General features: G+C 38.9%; 1 protein-coding gene across 2 annotated transcripts; it reads right to left on the reverse strand.

The window, feature by feature from the left end:
* Positions 1-1655: 1655 nt before the first annotated feature.
* On the reverse strand, positions 1656-9562 carry LOC138206670 (ankyrin repeat and SOCS box protein 15-like). 2 transcript variants are annotated; one of them, XM_069163526.1, is made up of 8 exons: positions 9551-9562; positions 9186-9317; positions 7253-7417; positions 5978-6223; positions 4971-5142; positions 3833-4358; positions 3061-3214; positions 1656-1922 (listed from the first exon to the last, which is right to left on the reverse strand). In XM_069163526.1, exons 2-8 carry the CDS (start codon positions 9292-9294, stop codon positions 1747-1749), a joined length of 1548 nt encoding a protein of 515 aa, XP_069019627.1. In that variant the 5' UTR covers positions 9295-9317; positions 9551-9562; the 3' UTR covers positions 1656-1746. The 2 variants fall into 2 exon arrangements, with proteins under 2 accessions (XP_069019627.1, XP_069019629.1); XM_069163528.1 differs by lacking the exon at positions 9551-9562 and having other exon boundaries at positions 7253-7414; positions 9186-9489.
* Positions 9563-13810: the final 4248 nt, after the last annotated feature.

Genomic DNA, 13810 nt, shown 5'->3' on the forward strand with positions numbered 1-13810 from the left:
TACTGGCATTAGGATCTTTAAACTTATTCTAACTTTGGCACCATCCGGTGGTTGCATCGAGGCTGGCACTCAATACGGAGTGCTTGTTGTGATTACATATTTGGTTACCAACCCTTCAATGTACTCAAATTTTTAGGGGTCCAATCAGCAATAGCTACTCTCTTGTCTTTGTTCCTGTTTCTGCTCATTTTTGGCCGCTAAGAGTGCATGTGCAGCAAAACCCATTCGGTTAAAACTCACCAAATTTGGCTGGTAGGTTGCAAATTGCTCCCACTACTTAGGCACAAAAAAATGACACTAATTGACTTAAAGTCATACTGAGACTGTATCAATCAACTATAGGTTTATGCAATGATCTCGAAAATGGCTTGGGCTAGAAACAAAATTATTTCATTCGAATCTGTGACTGTATCTGCATCTATGCTCTATGCTGCTTTAAAATTTTTAATTTTTGTGACTTTTTTTTCCCTCTAAAACCTCCTTTTGCAAACTCGTCCTAGACTGTTGGGCTGATCATCCCGAAACTTAAATCCATTGATTAATTATACATTTCTAAACTTTTGGCTTTTACTTAAATTTGACATAAATGCTCATAAATCAAAATTGCCTGTATCAAATGCAATCAAACTTGGTGCACATATTCAGATGCTCAATCCAAGTTTCATTAAACAGTATCGAGATGTTTTGACTCTAAGCGGCGCTACAAATACAAAAAGTTTATTTCTTGTTCTTGGGTCCCTTCTCAGTTGATGCCTAAAATTTGGCAATGATTGATTAATGTAGGCATCCCTTACTATAACAAATCCAAAATGTTTTGCCATTTCACATTCCAAACTTCAGAAAATTACAATCAATCAACCTATGTCCTGCAGAGCTGAATTTTTTTCAGATTATCCTCTGCATGGTGACAAAACTTTGGCAAACTGAAACCTATGGTTAATTCAGAAGTCCATCACTCTATCACATGTTTTGAAAGGGAATCTGTTTGGTCAAATGTTGAGTTTGCAGTGAAATTCAGTATCTTCCTGTAATGTGTACTGTATGCACAACAGTTTCTATTTTCCCAAACTTCATCAAAATATTTGACGATACACCTGACATCATTAGAATGACATGATTTTCTTTCATAATTTCATCACCAAACAACTCCTTTTTTCACACATGTAACGCCATCCGTTAAAGTTACTAAACGGTGGTGCAAATGTGCGTCTTCCCTGCTGCACAGTGTGCAAGTCATCATCCTGAGGATCGGAAGGTTCATGGATTGAATCTGCTTTGGGGCAACTGGTCAACAATGTTGCAATATGAGCCTGTGATTTACTTTCATCTGCTCCTTGTCTTGTTGTTGTTGGTACTATTGAACAAGTCTCATAAAAAGATCACCGTCTCTCGATAATTTCTGACTTCCTTTCTCTCCAGCACTGATTCAACCCAGTATCACGGCAAAGCACGAAATAGACGGGCCTGTCCACTACAGCAAAACAAGAGATTGCATTGCTTTGGACTCTCGAGGTGTGATAGTTTCACGTTTTGTAAGCGTGAAAGTTACAGACACGTAAAAGTAACGCCACAAAGGATCATGTGACCGAGTACAAAGGACTCAATTCAAAAAGGAATACTCACAATTACTATTAGAAAAAGTACTTTATGAAGAAATAAGAATAACATTTATCAAAACATGAGTTTTAAACAGTAGATGACATCCACCCAAAAAAATTCAGATTCTTGCAGGAAGTCTACAGATCTTCACATGTTGCGTTCAGGATCTTTGCTGTAGAGGTCGAGCTCCTCATATAGAATGAAGCTCTTCAGTCTGGGAGGGAAAACGTTTGAATTCATGATCTCAGGGTTGTTGAGTTTCTTCAGGGTCAAACACTTCCTGATCTCCAGTCTACAGAGGTGCCCAAGGGAGCGAGGACTGCCTGGAGAGCATGATTCACAACATTATTTTACATTGTGATTTAAAAGAAAAAACTGTGTATGATACTATTAAATAAGATGACAAAACAGAGTGATACAAGGTTAAATAAAAGGAATAATGTACAACTTTATGCAGGAAAAAGGCCTTATGTAGAGGTACTACATTTTGCTCTTGCTAGTTCGAGAGTAAAGCGTTGGACAGAGCAAACATGCCAATGATTTTGTCAGTGTTGCAATATAAAGTATATTTACTTAAGAACCGTACTTATGTACACGTTTTAGGTACTTGTACTTAATCTTCTGCTCGAGTACATTTGTCTGACAGCTTTAGTTACCGGTTACTTTTCAGAGTACAATTTGTCATACCTTTTCTGTCCGGTGAATTTAGAATTTGTATGTTTCTGATCAAGTTTTTGTTTTGTTTTGAAGGCATGGCAAGGCATTTACTTGTAGTGAGTATTTTCACAGTGTGATATTGCTACTTTTACCTGAACCTGAACCTGAATTATTATTCCACCACTACATTCAGTTATTCTAAAATGCATATGCTCAACATATCCTTAACATGTAAACAAGTCTGCCCTCACAGTGGTGCTAGAGGAAAAGCAATGCAGTCTTTAAAATCTGAATGATTCATCCTCTGAGGAGCAAAAAGTCCATTCAAGATATTTCATGGACAAAAGATCAGAGGATATTTACTGTGGTGTGTCCAAGAAAAGAGGTCAAGGGGGCACTTAAAACATGAGGAATTAAAGGTGGACTTAATCAAATGATGATCTGAAAACAATGTAACACTGTGAAAGGTGTTACAAAAATTGTGAAAAATTTACTGTTTTCTTACTACTATCTTTTTCTGCTGCAGCAGAAAGCTGACTCGATGGCATAAAAGCTATAAAAACTCACTGGTCACTGCATTCATGATGAAAACAAATTAGTGATAATGATACTCCATAACTGCTGGATATATAAATAAATAATTATTTGGTAACAAGTTCACCATATAAAGTTCAAATGTTATGATCTGTCGGTGTGTTCATAGTTTATTTATGACACTGTTGGATTTTTCACTGAATGTTAATTTGGATTTTATCCAAATGTGACCATTTCTGATACTGTTCATGATTTCAAGACTAAACTCACTGAGGATTTCACGTATCTCGGGCCACTCTCTTTGTTTCTCCAGGATGAGCTGGAGTTTGGAACAGATGTGCACGTGGCTGACATAGTCCACCAGAATCCGGACCACACTCCCCGACAGGTGCATGAGGTGGCAGAGACTCATGAACTCACAGAACTAGAGAGAAAATGGACATTCAGATTGTCATTAGTATTTTCTTCGGATGTGTGTAGACTGTAGAGTTTGAAATATTAAAAGATACAAACACATCTATAATGGAAATGCCAAAAAATTAAATGTGGAGCTTATTCAGATTTTTGTTTTTACTTTCTAAACTGCCTTAACCACCTTTCTTTCTATTTTGCTGGATGCAACAGAGTTCACAATCAAATCTGCAGCAGAGAATTTTTAGAACTGATTCAATAACACCTACTTGTTATAAGACTGTTACTCTGATTTCCAGTTTTAATCATGCAGATGTCAGAGTTTGTTTTTAGATTAAATGTTAGAGGTTTTCAGAGCTCGGGTCTCGTATCTATACATTGTTCATTTTCATTTCGGTTCAGGAACTGTTAGTGATTGAATTTGTGGATTTCTTTTCAGGTGGAAATGTTTTAAAATTGCCCACAGCTGTCAATTATTTGAAAATATCTGTTATTATAGGGATGCATTTTTTTTTTTTTAGATCATTCTAGAATTGAACATTAATGTTTATAATTGTACTGTCAGTGATTCAGTCAGTGTTAGTGAGTAGAAACTATTGTTAAAGAAAAACAAAGAGTGGCTGGCACTCACAGGAATCTTCCCCTCCACTTCGTCAACAGCACCAAATGCATTGTCATGGTGACAGTTAAAACACCTTTCCACCTTGTAGCCGTTGTTGAGGAGCAGCCGCATCATCACCTCATCCTTCAGGCAGTACTGCAACGCTGTAGGAAACACTGTGTCACTCACAACCGTGAAGTAACAGTTCACATACGCTTTGGCTGTCAGCAGCAACTTCACAATCTCATATCGCCCCGCCCTCACCGCCACCAGGAGGCAGCACAGCGGGTCAAGGTCTGTCTTTGCCCCTGCTGACAGCAGCATTCTGGTGCACTCTACATCCCCGTTGGAGACGGCGAAGTACAAGGCGCTTTTCCTCATGTCCCGGTAATTTTCGGAGTTTCGGGTGTTCATGCGGCAGTTGACATCGAAGCCAGAGGCCAGCAGGAGCTGCAGGCAGTGACTCTGGCCTCCTTCTGCAGCAGAGTGGACCGGGCTCTGACCGGTCTCTTTAATGGCCTTCTTAGTGGTTAGTGGGATCAGCATTTTCAGAGCACTAAAAGGAAAAAAAAAAAAAGGTTTGAATCAAGAATAGGAGCTAAAAAATAAAATAAAAGCTATTTTAGGAGCTAAAACAAAATAAAAGCTCAGAAACACTTAAAGGTCCAATTTCAAAATCTTTTGAAATGACAGAAATTCACAGATTTTTGTGTGGGGGGGCTGCGTGGGCAGTATATGTTGCATGATGTTCAGTTCGCCTCTGGTGAACTTTTGACATGGGAATTTTACAGCGTCACCCAGTCACAAGCTGACCATTAATGGAACGCAAAGGTGAAAGTCCCAAACAGTACTGGTTGTTTGAGTTCAAGGCCTCGGGGAGGGTGAAATCACCTGTCAGTTTGCAAGTTTGATAGTAAGGGGCAGAAAACAGTCCAATACAGAGAAGATAGAGAGGAACTAGTGTGAAGATTAGCTTCTGGCTTGCTAACATGTTATCCATTGGCCCTGGAATCAATCACCGAGTATCCAGCACTGCTCTTTTTGTGAAGATATGTAAATGATGATGCGGTGCCACTTTCTGGTCTGACCTGGCCTTTAAACCCCATACCACCCCCTACAGGCAGCAGTGTCCATTACAACCCAAAGTCTGACTTTGAATGAAGCTCACTCATAGTGTCCGGCGTACGCTGCCTTGTGGATTGGCAGGTGTCCAGTGATGCTGGGCAGGTTGGGTTTGGCTCCGTTGTCCAGCAGCAGCTGAATGCAGGCTGTGTTTCCGGATGCAGCCGCGTCAAGTAGGACACTTTCCCCATTCCAGGCCTGAGAGTTCACTCTACTACCTAATTAGGGACGATAGGGATGGAAATAAAAAGAGACTGGAGAGGTTGATACAGATTAGATGTGCCCGACACTTTGAGCAAACTGAAACTGTAATTTAGGCTGGTGATTAGACTCCATTTCATGCCACCCAGACTTGGTTTTGGTCGACACAAACCAGACCATATGCTAACCCTAAATGTTAACGTAATTGGTGCCAAACTAGTAATATGTAAATATGACCACGATGTTCATCTGGGGGGAAAGCAAGCCAGATTACAAAGTACAAAAATGTGAACCTGACCATCTAGTTGCTGTGGTATGCTTCCACAAAAAACAACAATATCAAAATAGACAACAATTATAAATCACATAACATTAATAAGGCAAGAAAATCCACTTTAGGACAAATATAAAAATAAGAAAAAAGGTAAAAAAAAAAAAAAAAAAAAAACGTTACTATCATACTGACTATCATTGGTGTATCATAGTCTTTATTAATACTATACAGTATATTATTGTTATAGTTGTACCTGCAGGTACTGCTAATTATTTGTGTCATTGGCTGTGTCACACAGGATACTGCGTTACGTTCATGGATGTGTTATGGTGGCATGTCCATAGTCAAAGTTTACTTGTTGTTAGTTGAAACATAATTTCTGTCAGAGCAAGTCAAATGTTTTGAGCCAAAAAGATGTCTGCAAATTATTTAATTTTAATCTAATTTAATGTAGGCCACTACCTTTTTTTGTTGCTACACTAATATTTAAAAAAATATCCTCACAATGTACGCCCCTTGTGAACTAACTGTCTCCGCATGAACTCAACCTACAGTAAAAGTTTTGTCTTCAGACTGACCACAATTCAGCAGAATCTCAGTCATGTGGAAGTGTCCGTGCTCCGCAGCCACAGCGAGCGGCGTCACTCCCGTCACGTCCTTGTGGTTCACCCGGCCACTGTTTCTCAGCAGCAGCATCAGGATGTCCACGTTGCCCACCCTGGCTGCCTCGTGAATGGCTGTCCACTTCCTCTGGCAGAGCTGCTCCACCCAAGCACCATGAGCAACCAGTGTGTATGTCAACTCATAAGAGCCAGACCTCACCGCTGCAGAGGGATTAAAAAGCGTGTTTTTAATCAGAAAAGGAATGCCGCTGTCTTACAGATGCAGAGAAGCAGTGGCTACAGATGAAGTGAAGGTGACACAAAAGTGGTTTTGGGGTGACACATATAACTACATTTTCTGTCTCTTTAGGCTGATAACTTTATCGCCAAAAAAAAATTAAAATCATTGCAACACACAGCAGTACCTTGAACGTACAAACTCTAGATATAACTGGAGATATAGCATTGCAGTATATAGCATGCACGCAAGACATGCGCTTTGCACACCGACTATCCAACCCAACCACCTCCTGCTGACTCCCATTCAGTTCTTAGATGTTACATTTTATTTCAGTATAATACAGCCAGTGAATATGCTGCACCTAAAACATTAACTGGAACTAAAGTGAAGAAACCTAAGTTCTAGGAAACATGGTTGGACTGCTATGCTGTGTTCCAAATGACATACTTCACGTAGTACCCTAACAAATAGTGCTTCAATGTAAAGACTCTTACTTGTGTAGTGCGGGAATATTGACAGCGTAGTGTTGTTTCAATCCACACACTGCCGTTTTGTATCCTGACTGGAAAGGACTTTGGCATTTGAACACATTACCTGCTGAAATATCTGCAATTTAATTATTTTACCCAGAAATCAACATGTTTTCATGTCCACTGTTTAACACACTCAATAAAAACACTGATTCTTCTGTCCACAGAACTAGTGAAAAAGAAAACACTTTTGTGCAGTGTTCAGGAACAGCTGCAGCTGGGATCCGCCCCTTCCTCTACGTAGCCAAGATGGTGACACTTTAGCGTGGAAAGTATCCAGCCTTTCACACCATATTTTGGGAGCGATTTGAGTGCATCATCCTGGTACTTGCAGTGCACTGCATGTTTCTGTACTTAACAGTGTGAACAGTTTGAATGCACTCAAAATAATAAGTGTAAGTACACAAGTACGCCATTTGGAACGCAGCACTCGCCTTGACCATCACTAACTCTGTGCTCAACAGTGCTCTTCTTTTCTACCCAGCAGCAGCGGTGACTCATTTTTGCTGTTGATGTTGTGAGGTGATGCTCCATGCTCCAGCAGGCTCTTCACATTCTGTGCCAGTCCAGCTTTAACTGCCAGCGTCAGCGGCGTCTCTCCTCCCATAACCGTCCTTTCCTCCAGACTGGGCCCCCGAGCTGCTACTAACACAAACATAACACACAGAGGTCAATGTGCACATTCTTGGACTTTATTTCTAAGTGTCAGCTGCGCTAACCTGGCGAGGTGAGCCTCACAAGCCACGGACACCTTGCGGGGTGGCTGACCTCCAGGATAAATTAGTGGAGCTCAATGTCACATGTTATTTTAGACAGAGGCCCTTTTGCCATCAGCTGTCATCAGCTGGAAGCAGGATTGTTTCTTGTTCAATAATTCTGTGGATTTATAATTTTTCATGCTGCCATTACTTTGATAATTACATTGGTCATGTTGTCTCATGTTTCATCTTCACTTTTCATGTTCATTTATTTATTAAAAATGGAATTTCACCACAATTTGTCATTTGTTACTTCCTGTTAAAAGGGAGGGTTTTTTTTTCTTCCCACTGTCGGATATTTTCCTCCTGGTTCATGTGGGAATTGTTGAGTTTTTGGGGTTTCTCTCTTTTATATAAGGTTGTGTTTTTTGGGACTTTTTACGATTTCAAGTTCCGTGAAATGACTTGTGTTGTGATTTGGTGCTGGATGTAAACTTAAAGATACTCATTCTGGTGCATTTAAGCCTCTAACAGCTGCTGGCTGCTGTTTCCATCAAGGAAACTCTGATAAACCCATTGTATACTTGTTCTACTGTTTTTTTTTATTTTTATTTTACTATTTTCTACAGCGTCCAACAACACTGAAGACATCAAAATGTTGAAATAACACATTTGGATTTAAATAAGAACAGTTTAAAGAAAGCTTAAACATGTTTTAAAGTTTAGATACTTTACGTAGACACCATTTGTGTTGATCACAACCTTGATCACACTGTTCATTTTTTTAGTCACCTTCATCATCACCTGGAGCTTTTTTTTTTAACAATGTTGAAGGAGTTTCCACATATACTGATCACTTGATGGTTTATTTTCCTTCACTCTGCAGTCCAACTCATTCCAAATAATATCAATTAGGTTTATGTCTGGTGATTGTGGAGGCCGGGTCATCTGTTGCAGCAATGTATCACTGCTTGTTGGTCGAACAGCCTGGAGGGTTGTTTTGGCTCATTGTGCTGCTGAATAACAAATGATGGTCCCACAAAGCACAAACTAGATGACACAGCTTGTGTCTGCAGAATGTTGTGGTAGCCGTGCTGATTAAATGGCCAACAAACAGATACACCGACACACACAAATACACCGACACACACACACGTTATCAGACCTCAATGCTTCACAGAGGAAACCACACATCTCACATTTTACTTCATCAGACTAAGGTCCAGATTTCTGTCTAATGTTCTTTCCTCATGATTCTTAGTCAAAGCAGTTCTCTTCTTTTTATTTGTCTTCCTAAGATAATTTGAGGTGCTGTTAATTGGTGGTAACTGTAATCAATCTATGATCTTACTCTCCTGAGGTCATCCTCATGAGGTGCAGTTACTTCACATGTTTGATGGTTTTTGAGGAAATTGCCAAAGTCCTTGAAATCGTCTGCACTGACTGACCTTTATATCCTAAAGTGTTTCTCTTCATTTTGTTGAGTGGTTAATATGCGGGCTATCAACATGAGTATCAACAAAAACCTCTGCAACAGATGGTCTCAAACATAAACCAGATGAGAAATATTTTGTGTTTACATAATTTCATGTGTTATTTCATAGTTTTGATGTCTTCAATTGTAGTTCTACAATACAGAAAATATGTTGCTTTTACTTCAACTCTATTTGAAGTCTTCATTTATAAACTTCATTTATAATGAAAAATGTACTCACATCTCAGGACAGTCTCCAGGACCTCCGGGACTGGCTGGGATGCGGCTCGATGAAGGGGGAGCCAGCCATGACTGTCCGACTCGCTGAAAGCGCAGGCGTGCCCTAGCATCTCCCTGAGCACGGAGACCTCACCTGGTCACCACAGCAACAAGACAACAGCCCAGGAGTTTTGGAAAAGAAAAGAGGAAAGATCAGAATCATCCAAGACTCACTGGAGTTGAGACAGTTATTCTGTACGGTTCCCTTCTTCCATGCTTCAGCTCTCAGTTACTAACTATATGACTTTTGGCTGCAGGGGAAAGTGTGCTACTGAACACAAACACAACTCTCTGTGGTAATGGTAGAGGCATTCCAGTGTGACCCACCTTGCTCGATAGCTGCCAGGACTCTGATTCTTTCATCAGTCGCAGCTGCTAAACTAACAAAGAGGAGCAGAAGAGACACGGGGCAGTCAGCTGGTTTTTAATAAATGTTTTCCTTTAAAGGAGATTGAAAGTTGAATGTGACTTTCATACCTGGCTGTAGATTTCAGAAAGGCATTTTGGCAGGAGTCTTGAATACTGAGCTGGATGATGTGGTCATTGAGCTCCTCTTCACCATATTCTTCATAAGTGTTCATCACCCTGCAGGGAGAAGATATTGTATTCTGTTGATCAGATTTGATAAAACCTTTTTAAGAATTAAAAGGGACCAAACTGTTTATTCAACAGCATTATTTTATTTTAACAAAGCATAAATAACAGCAACATGATGTCTGAAAATCCGTTTCAGACCTTTTATCAGTTTTAATTTTCAGATCTGCATCCAGTAAGTATATTAGAAGATACAAGAAGCATTCATTCAAAACAACAATCGTCTGTTGTCATAAGTTTTAAACAATGTGTCTTTTGGTATTTATGTGAAGGAAAACAAAAGGTAATGCTTAACTTCCAAGATTATCTTTTCCTGGAACTAGTTTGGGGATAATCATAGAAAAAATAGATTATGTGCTCAATTGTTTAACCTCCCATGCACCAATTTCAAAATAAATGTCACTGTAGCATAGGAATATTTTCTATTTATATCAGGGCTGATGATATGATAAATTTCAAAATATGTAAAAAGCCAAGTTTCCAATTTTGAAGAAATAATACTTTTTTTTTCTTGTTTTTAAACGCGAGTTTCTCTTTTAAGAAATTAGTTTAATATACTGATTAAAATAAGGCATCACTTATTTCAAAATCTCAACTTTTTCATTTTTTAAGGATCACCATTCTCTAATACCACTATAGGGAAATGTAATTCCATACCAGTGCAAGACAAAACAAGCAGCATTATTTACAGACCTGTTCACTCTCTTTGCAGACAGAAAAAAGCAGCATTCCTTGCTAACAAATTCACTCAACTGACAAGCTCCAAGCCACAAAAATCCACATTCTGATGCACGCACCCAACCAAAAACATCCCTTTATATTAAATACTTGTCTGTCTCTGCAAATGAAATAAAAAGAATTCTCACCTTTCAGGTATGTTACTGGCACTTAGTGATGGGTCACACTCCTCTAACAGCACAGTGTTTTTATATTTAGGCGTGACCTTGTTTCAGATGCCTCACAGCCCTGGCTGCTAAAGCATGCATAGGGGGCATGTAGGCAACACCTGGCCTGCTGGTCTTAAATATAACCGGGTTACGTGTGCTATTGTGTGAGTTAAGCCTGGTGTTTGGCATGTTTGGCAGGAATCCCACATTAAAGAGCCCACAAGCCCCGTGGGCTTAGACCGTGGACTCACAGTAAACGGGTTTGACATATATTGTTTCATGGAAAGCAAATCATTCGGGTCTATTTTTTCCTCCGATGCTTTGACTAAGAAATATGAGAAGGTGGCTGTCCCATAATCTGTTGGAAAAGTCTCAGCAAAAGGGAGCGACCATCAACAGAGTTCTGTGCCTTCTCTGCAATCAAGACTTTAAACCTTTTTTTATGACTTTTAATCTACACGATTTTAATTGCGTTTTGCTTTTCTATTCTTTTTCCTGATTTTATTATCTATCTTTCTTTATATGAGAGCTCAGTGCAAAGGCCCTATTGTTCAAAGTTCAAGTTTAAGGTTCAAGGTTAATTTATTTGGCATTCTGACCATATCCATATTAATACACATACAATGGAATGAAATTACGTTTCTCAGGACCAGGATGCAAAGATAATTGTCTAAAAATACCTGAACATAAAATTGAAATGCGTAACTAAAAACATGCATAAAGTATAGCTAAAACACAGCTTAAACATGCCAGAAAACTCATGAAACTTGGCACATGCATCAGAAGTGGCAAAATGGCTCAGTCCCCTAAAGTGCAGTGCCTGCAGCTATTTTCACCTCAAACAATTTCAGTAGGAATGTATATAACACCTAGATATATTAAAAAAAGAGAGTCTTTTGGCGCTTTAACCTAAACTCAACAAGAAGTCGTTCATTTTGTTATACTGTTCATGAATTCCTACAGAATATATCACACGAGCTTGAAATTTGGCTGATACAACCTTGAGACCTTTATGACGAAAATTTGTTTAAAGCTTTTTTTCTTGTCAGTGTTGTGGCACCCATGTTTGTGCATTTCGACATTAAACTGTAAATTGGTGTAATCCTATTGTACATTGTCCAAAATTCCCCTAACTTTAAATGTTTAATAGCAATACCTACCTGAAGACATACGTGCCAGTATGTTTAATAGCAATACCTACCTGAAGACATACGTGCCAGTATTCTGTCAGTATTCTGTCAAAGCACCTGCTTTCATGTGCTTCCTCCAGCAGGTTACCTCTAATATAGTCAGGAAAGCTTTTAAACCTTAATGATGCTATATTGAGAAGCCTTTTGAGCTTCCATGGAAGGGTATTGCCATGGCGATGCAGCAAATGTAAATGATTTTGCAATGACACAGGAAGGTGTTGTTGAGGGTCAAGGGATGCTGAAAAACTCACGAAACCTACCATGTCAGCAGGGATGAAAACTGATATCAGGATGCATACCAGGATCTTATATAATATCTTTAATTAGCTTTAATTCAAATTTATTTTGTCACCGAGACAAAACATTTTGTGCAATGATGTTGAAATGAAGTTTTTTTTTTTAACTGTCATTTCAGTGGTGGTAGGGTCTTGGCTCATATTGATTGGATAAAGCTGCTCCAATAGTTTAAACATTTATCTGAGGTCTACTACTTATTGTAAGTCACTTTGGATAAAAGTGTCAGCTAAATGAAATGTAATGTAATGTAATGTACTCCCAGTATGCAACGACTGCAAACAATACCACACCCATATTTTTACTCCGTAAATTTGGGTCAGGTAAGACCAGACAAGCTGCGTGTAGCAGCTGTGGATAAAACAACAATATACAAGGTCAAAGGGGACACTGATACAGCAGACTGTTTGGGTCAATTTTTTTTTTTTTTGCAGTATGTGAATTTTACAATTTTTATTGGTCAAGAAAATGGCTGGTAAAGAAAACGGTGCATGTACCACCAAATTTAAAATCATCAAACCACCAATGTTATTACAATGTGTTTTTGTTTTATAACTACTGTATTGCATGGTGTCCTTTCCGTCTTTACTGTAATGAAGTGGGAAAGCACTACGGTGCTTTCAAACTAACCTGCCGCTCCACCACAAAGTCTGCAAACGGACACAATATGTATCAAATATTTAATCATTAGCCTTTCAGGTTCCACTGTGTGTTCAAGTGTCTGAATGTGATCCAGAGAAAAATGGAAACATAATAATCAGACTTCCCCTGGATAAATGAATACATATGTGTGATAGATCTACACTGGGGCCCTGTAGTCCTCCTGCTCTGCTTCAAGCGTTGTGATGTTTGGGAAGCCAGCAGATGTCTAGCAGCAGATTAGTGGAGCTTTACAGGGGCCACCGTGCCGGCTCCCCCAGCTCACAGACTGAAATAGGAGCGTGTAGCTCAACATAAAGCTCATTTACTGTCACTGCACAGAGAGGGAGGTTGTAAAACAACTAAAATAAGGCTGGTGTTCATCCTCACAGTGACACACCAGCTTGTACAGTTGTCATGTGGCCAAGTTTTAAACTGTGTATATTATGTACACAGTAGCCTACTGAGGTAAGTGTCTGTATCAGTAAACTGTTTCTCTTACTATTGTTTGCTTTTCTTGTACAATCACACTCATTTCATGTAAAACTGTTGGTACCACTCGTACTTACATTCTACTTCTGATGATGCACTGTAAAAAGAAACCTATGAAATCTACTCAGTAAAAGTGAGGTAACAATTTGCACTCAGTTTGTTTCGGTAGATTTCACCTCTTGTTTTGAGTAAAACGTAGCTACATTTAACAGCTATGACACACTAAAAGAAATTAGGTAAAGTCTACTTAATATTTCTCAATACATTACACAACTGATTACTTAAAAAAAATGTGTAATATAAACTCTTAATTTATTATCAATAATAAATCAATATGATTAATTCAACATTAGCTATTCAGAAAAGGTTAGCTTTACTTAAAAAAAAATATTGCCAGGCACAGAAGTTGATCTTGTCAATTACTTTTTATTTAACAAAGGTTACGAAAGGACCAAAGGATTTGAAAACTTAAATTTTTTGTTTTTTTGTTT

This window comes from Embiotoca jacksoni, unplaced genomic scaffold, assembly GCF_022577435.1.
Source record: "Embiotoca jacksoni isolate LCO1_2020_lvr unplaced genomic scaffold, fEmbJac1.0.p SCAF_3, whole genome shotgun sequence".
NCBI lineage: Eukaryota > Metazoa > Chordata > Actinopteri > Embiotocidae > Embiotoca > Embiotoca jacksoni.

Bases quoted from the DNA above. Each gene is read 5' to 3' on its own strand.
- LOC138206670 (XM_069163526.1), bottom strand. From the start codon at position 9,294: ATGCTAGGGCACGCCTGCGCTTTCAGCGAGTCGGACAGTCATGGCTGG. The intron at 5,143-5,977 runs GTCAGTCTGAAG...GTCCCTAATTAG, and splicing joins TGAGATTCTGCTGAATTGTG to GTAGTAGAGTGAACTCTCAG. The intron at 1,923-3,060 runs GTGAGTTTAGTC...CATGCTCTCCAG, and splicing joins CGAGATACGTGAAATCCTCA to GCAGTCCTCGCTCCCTTGGG.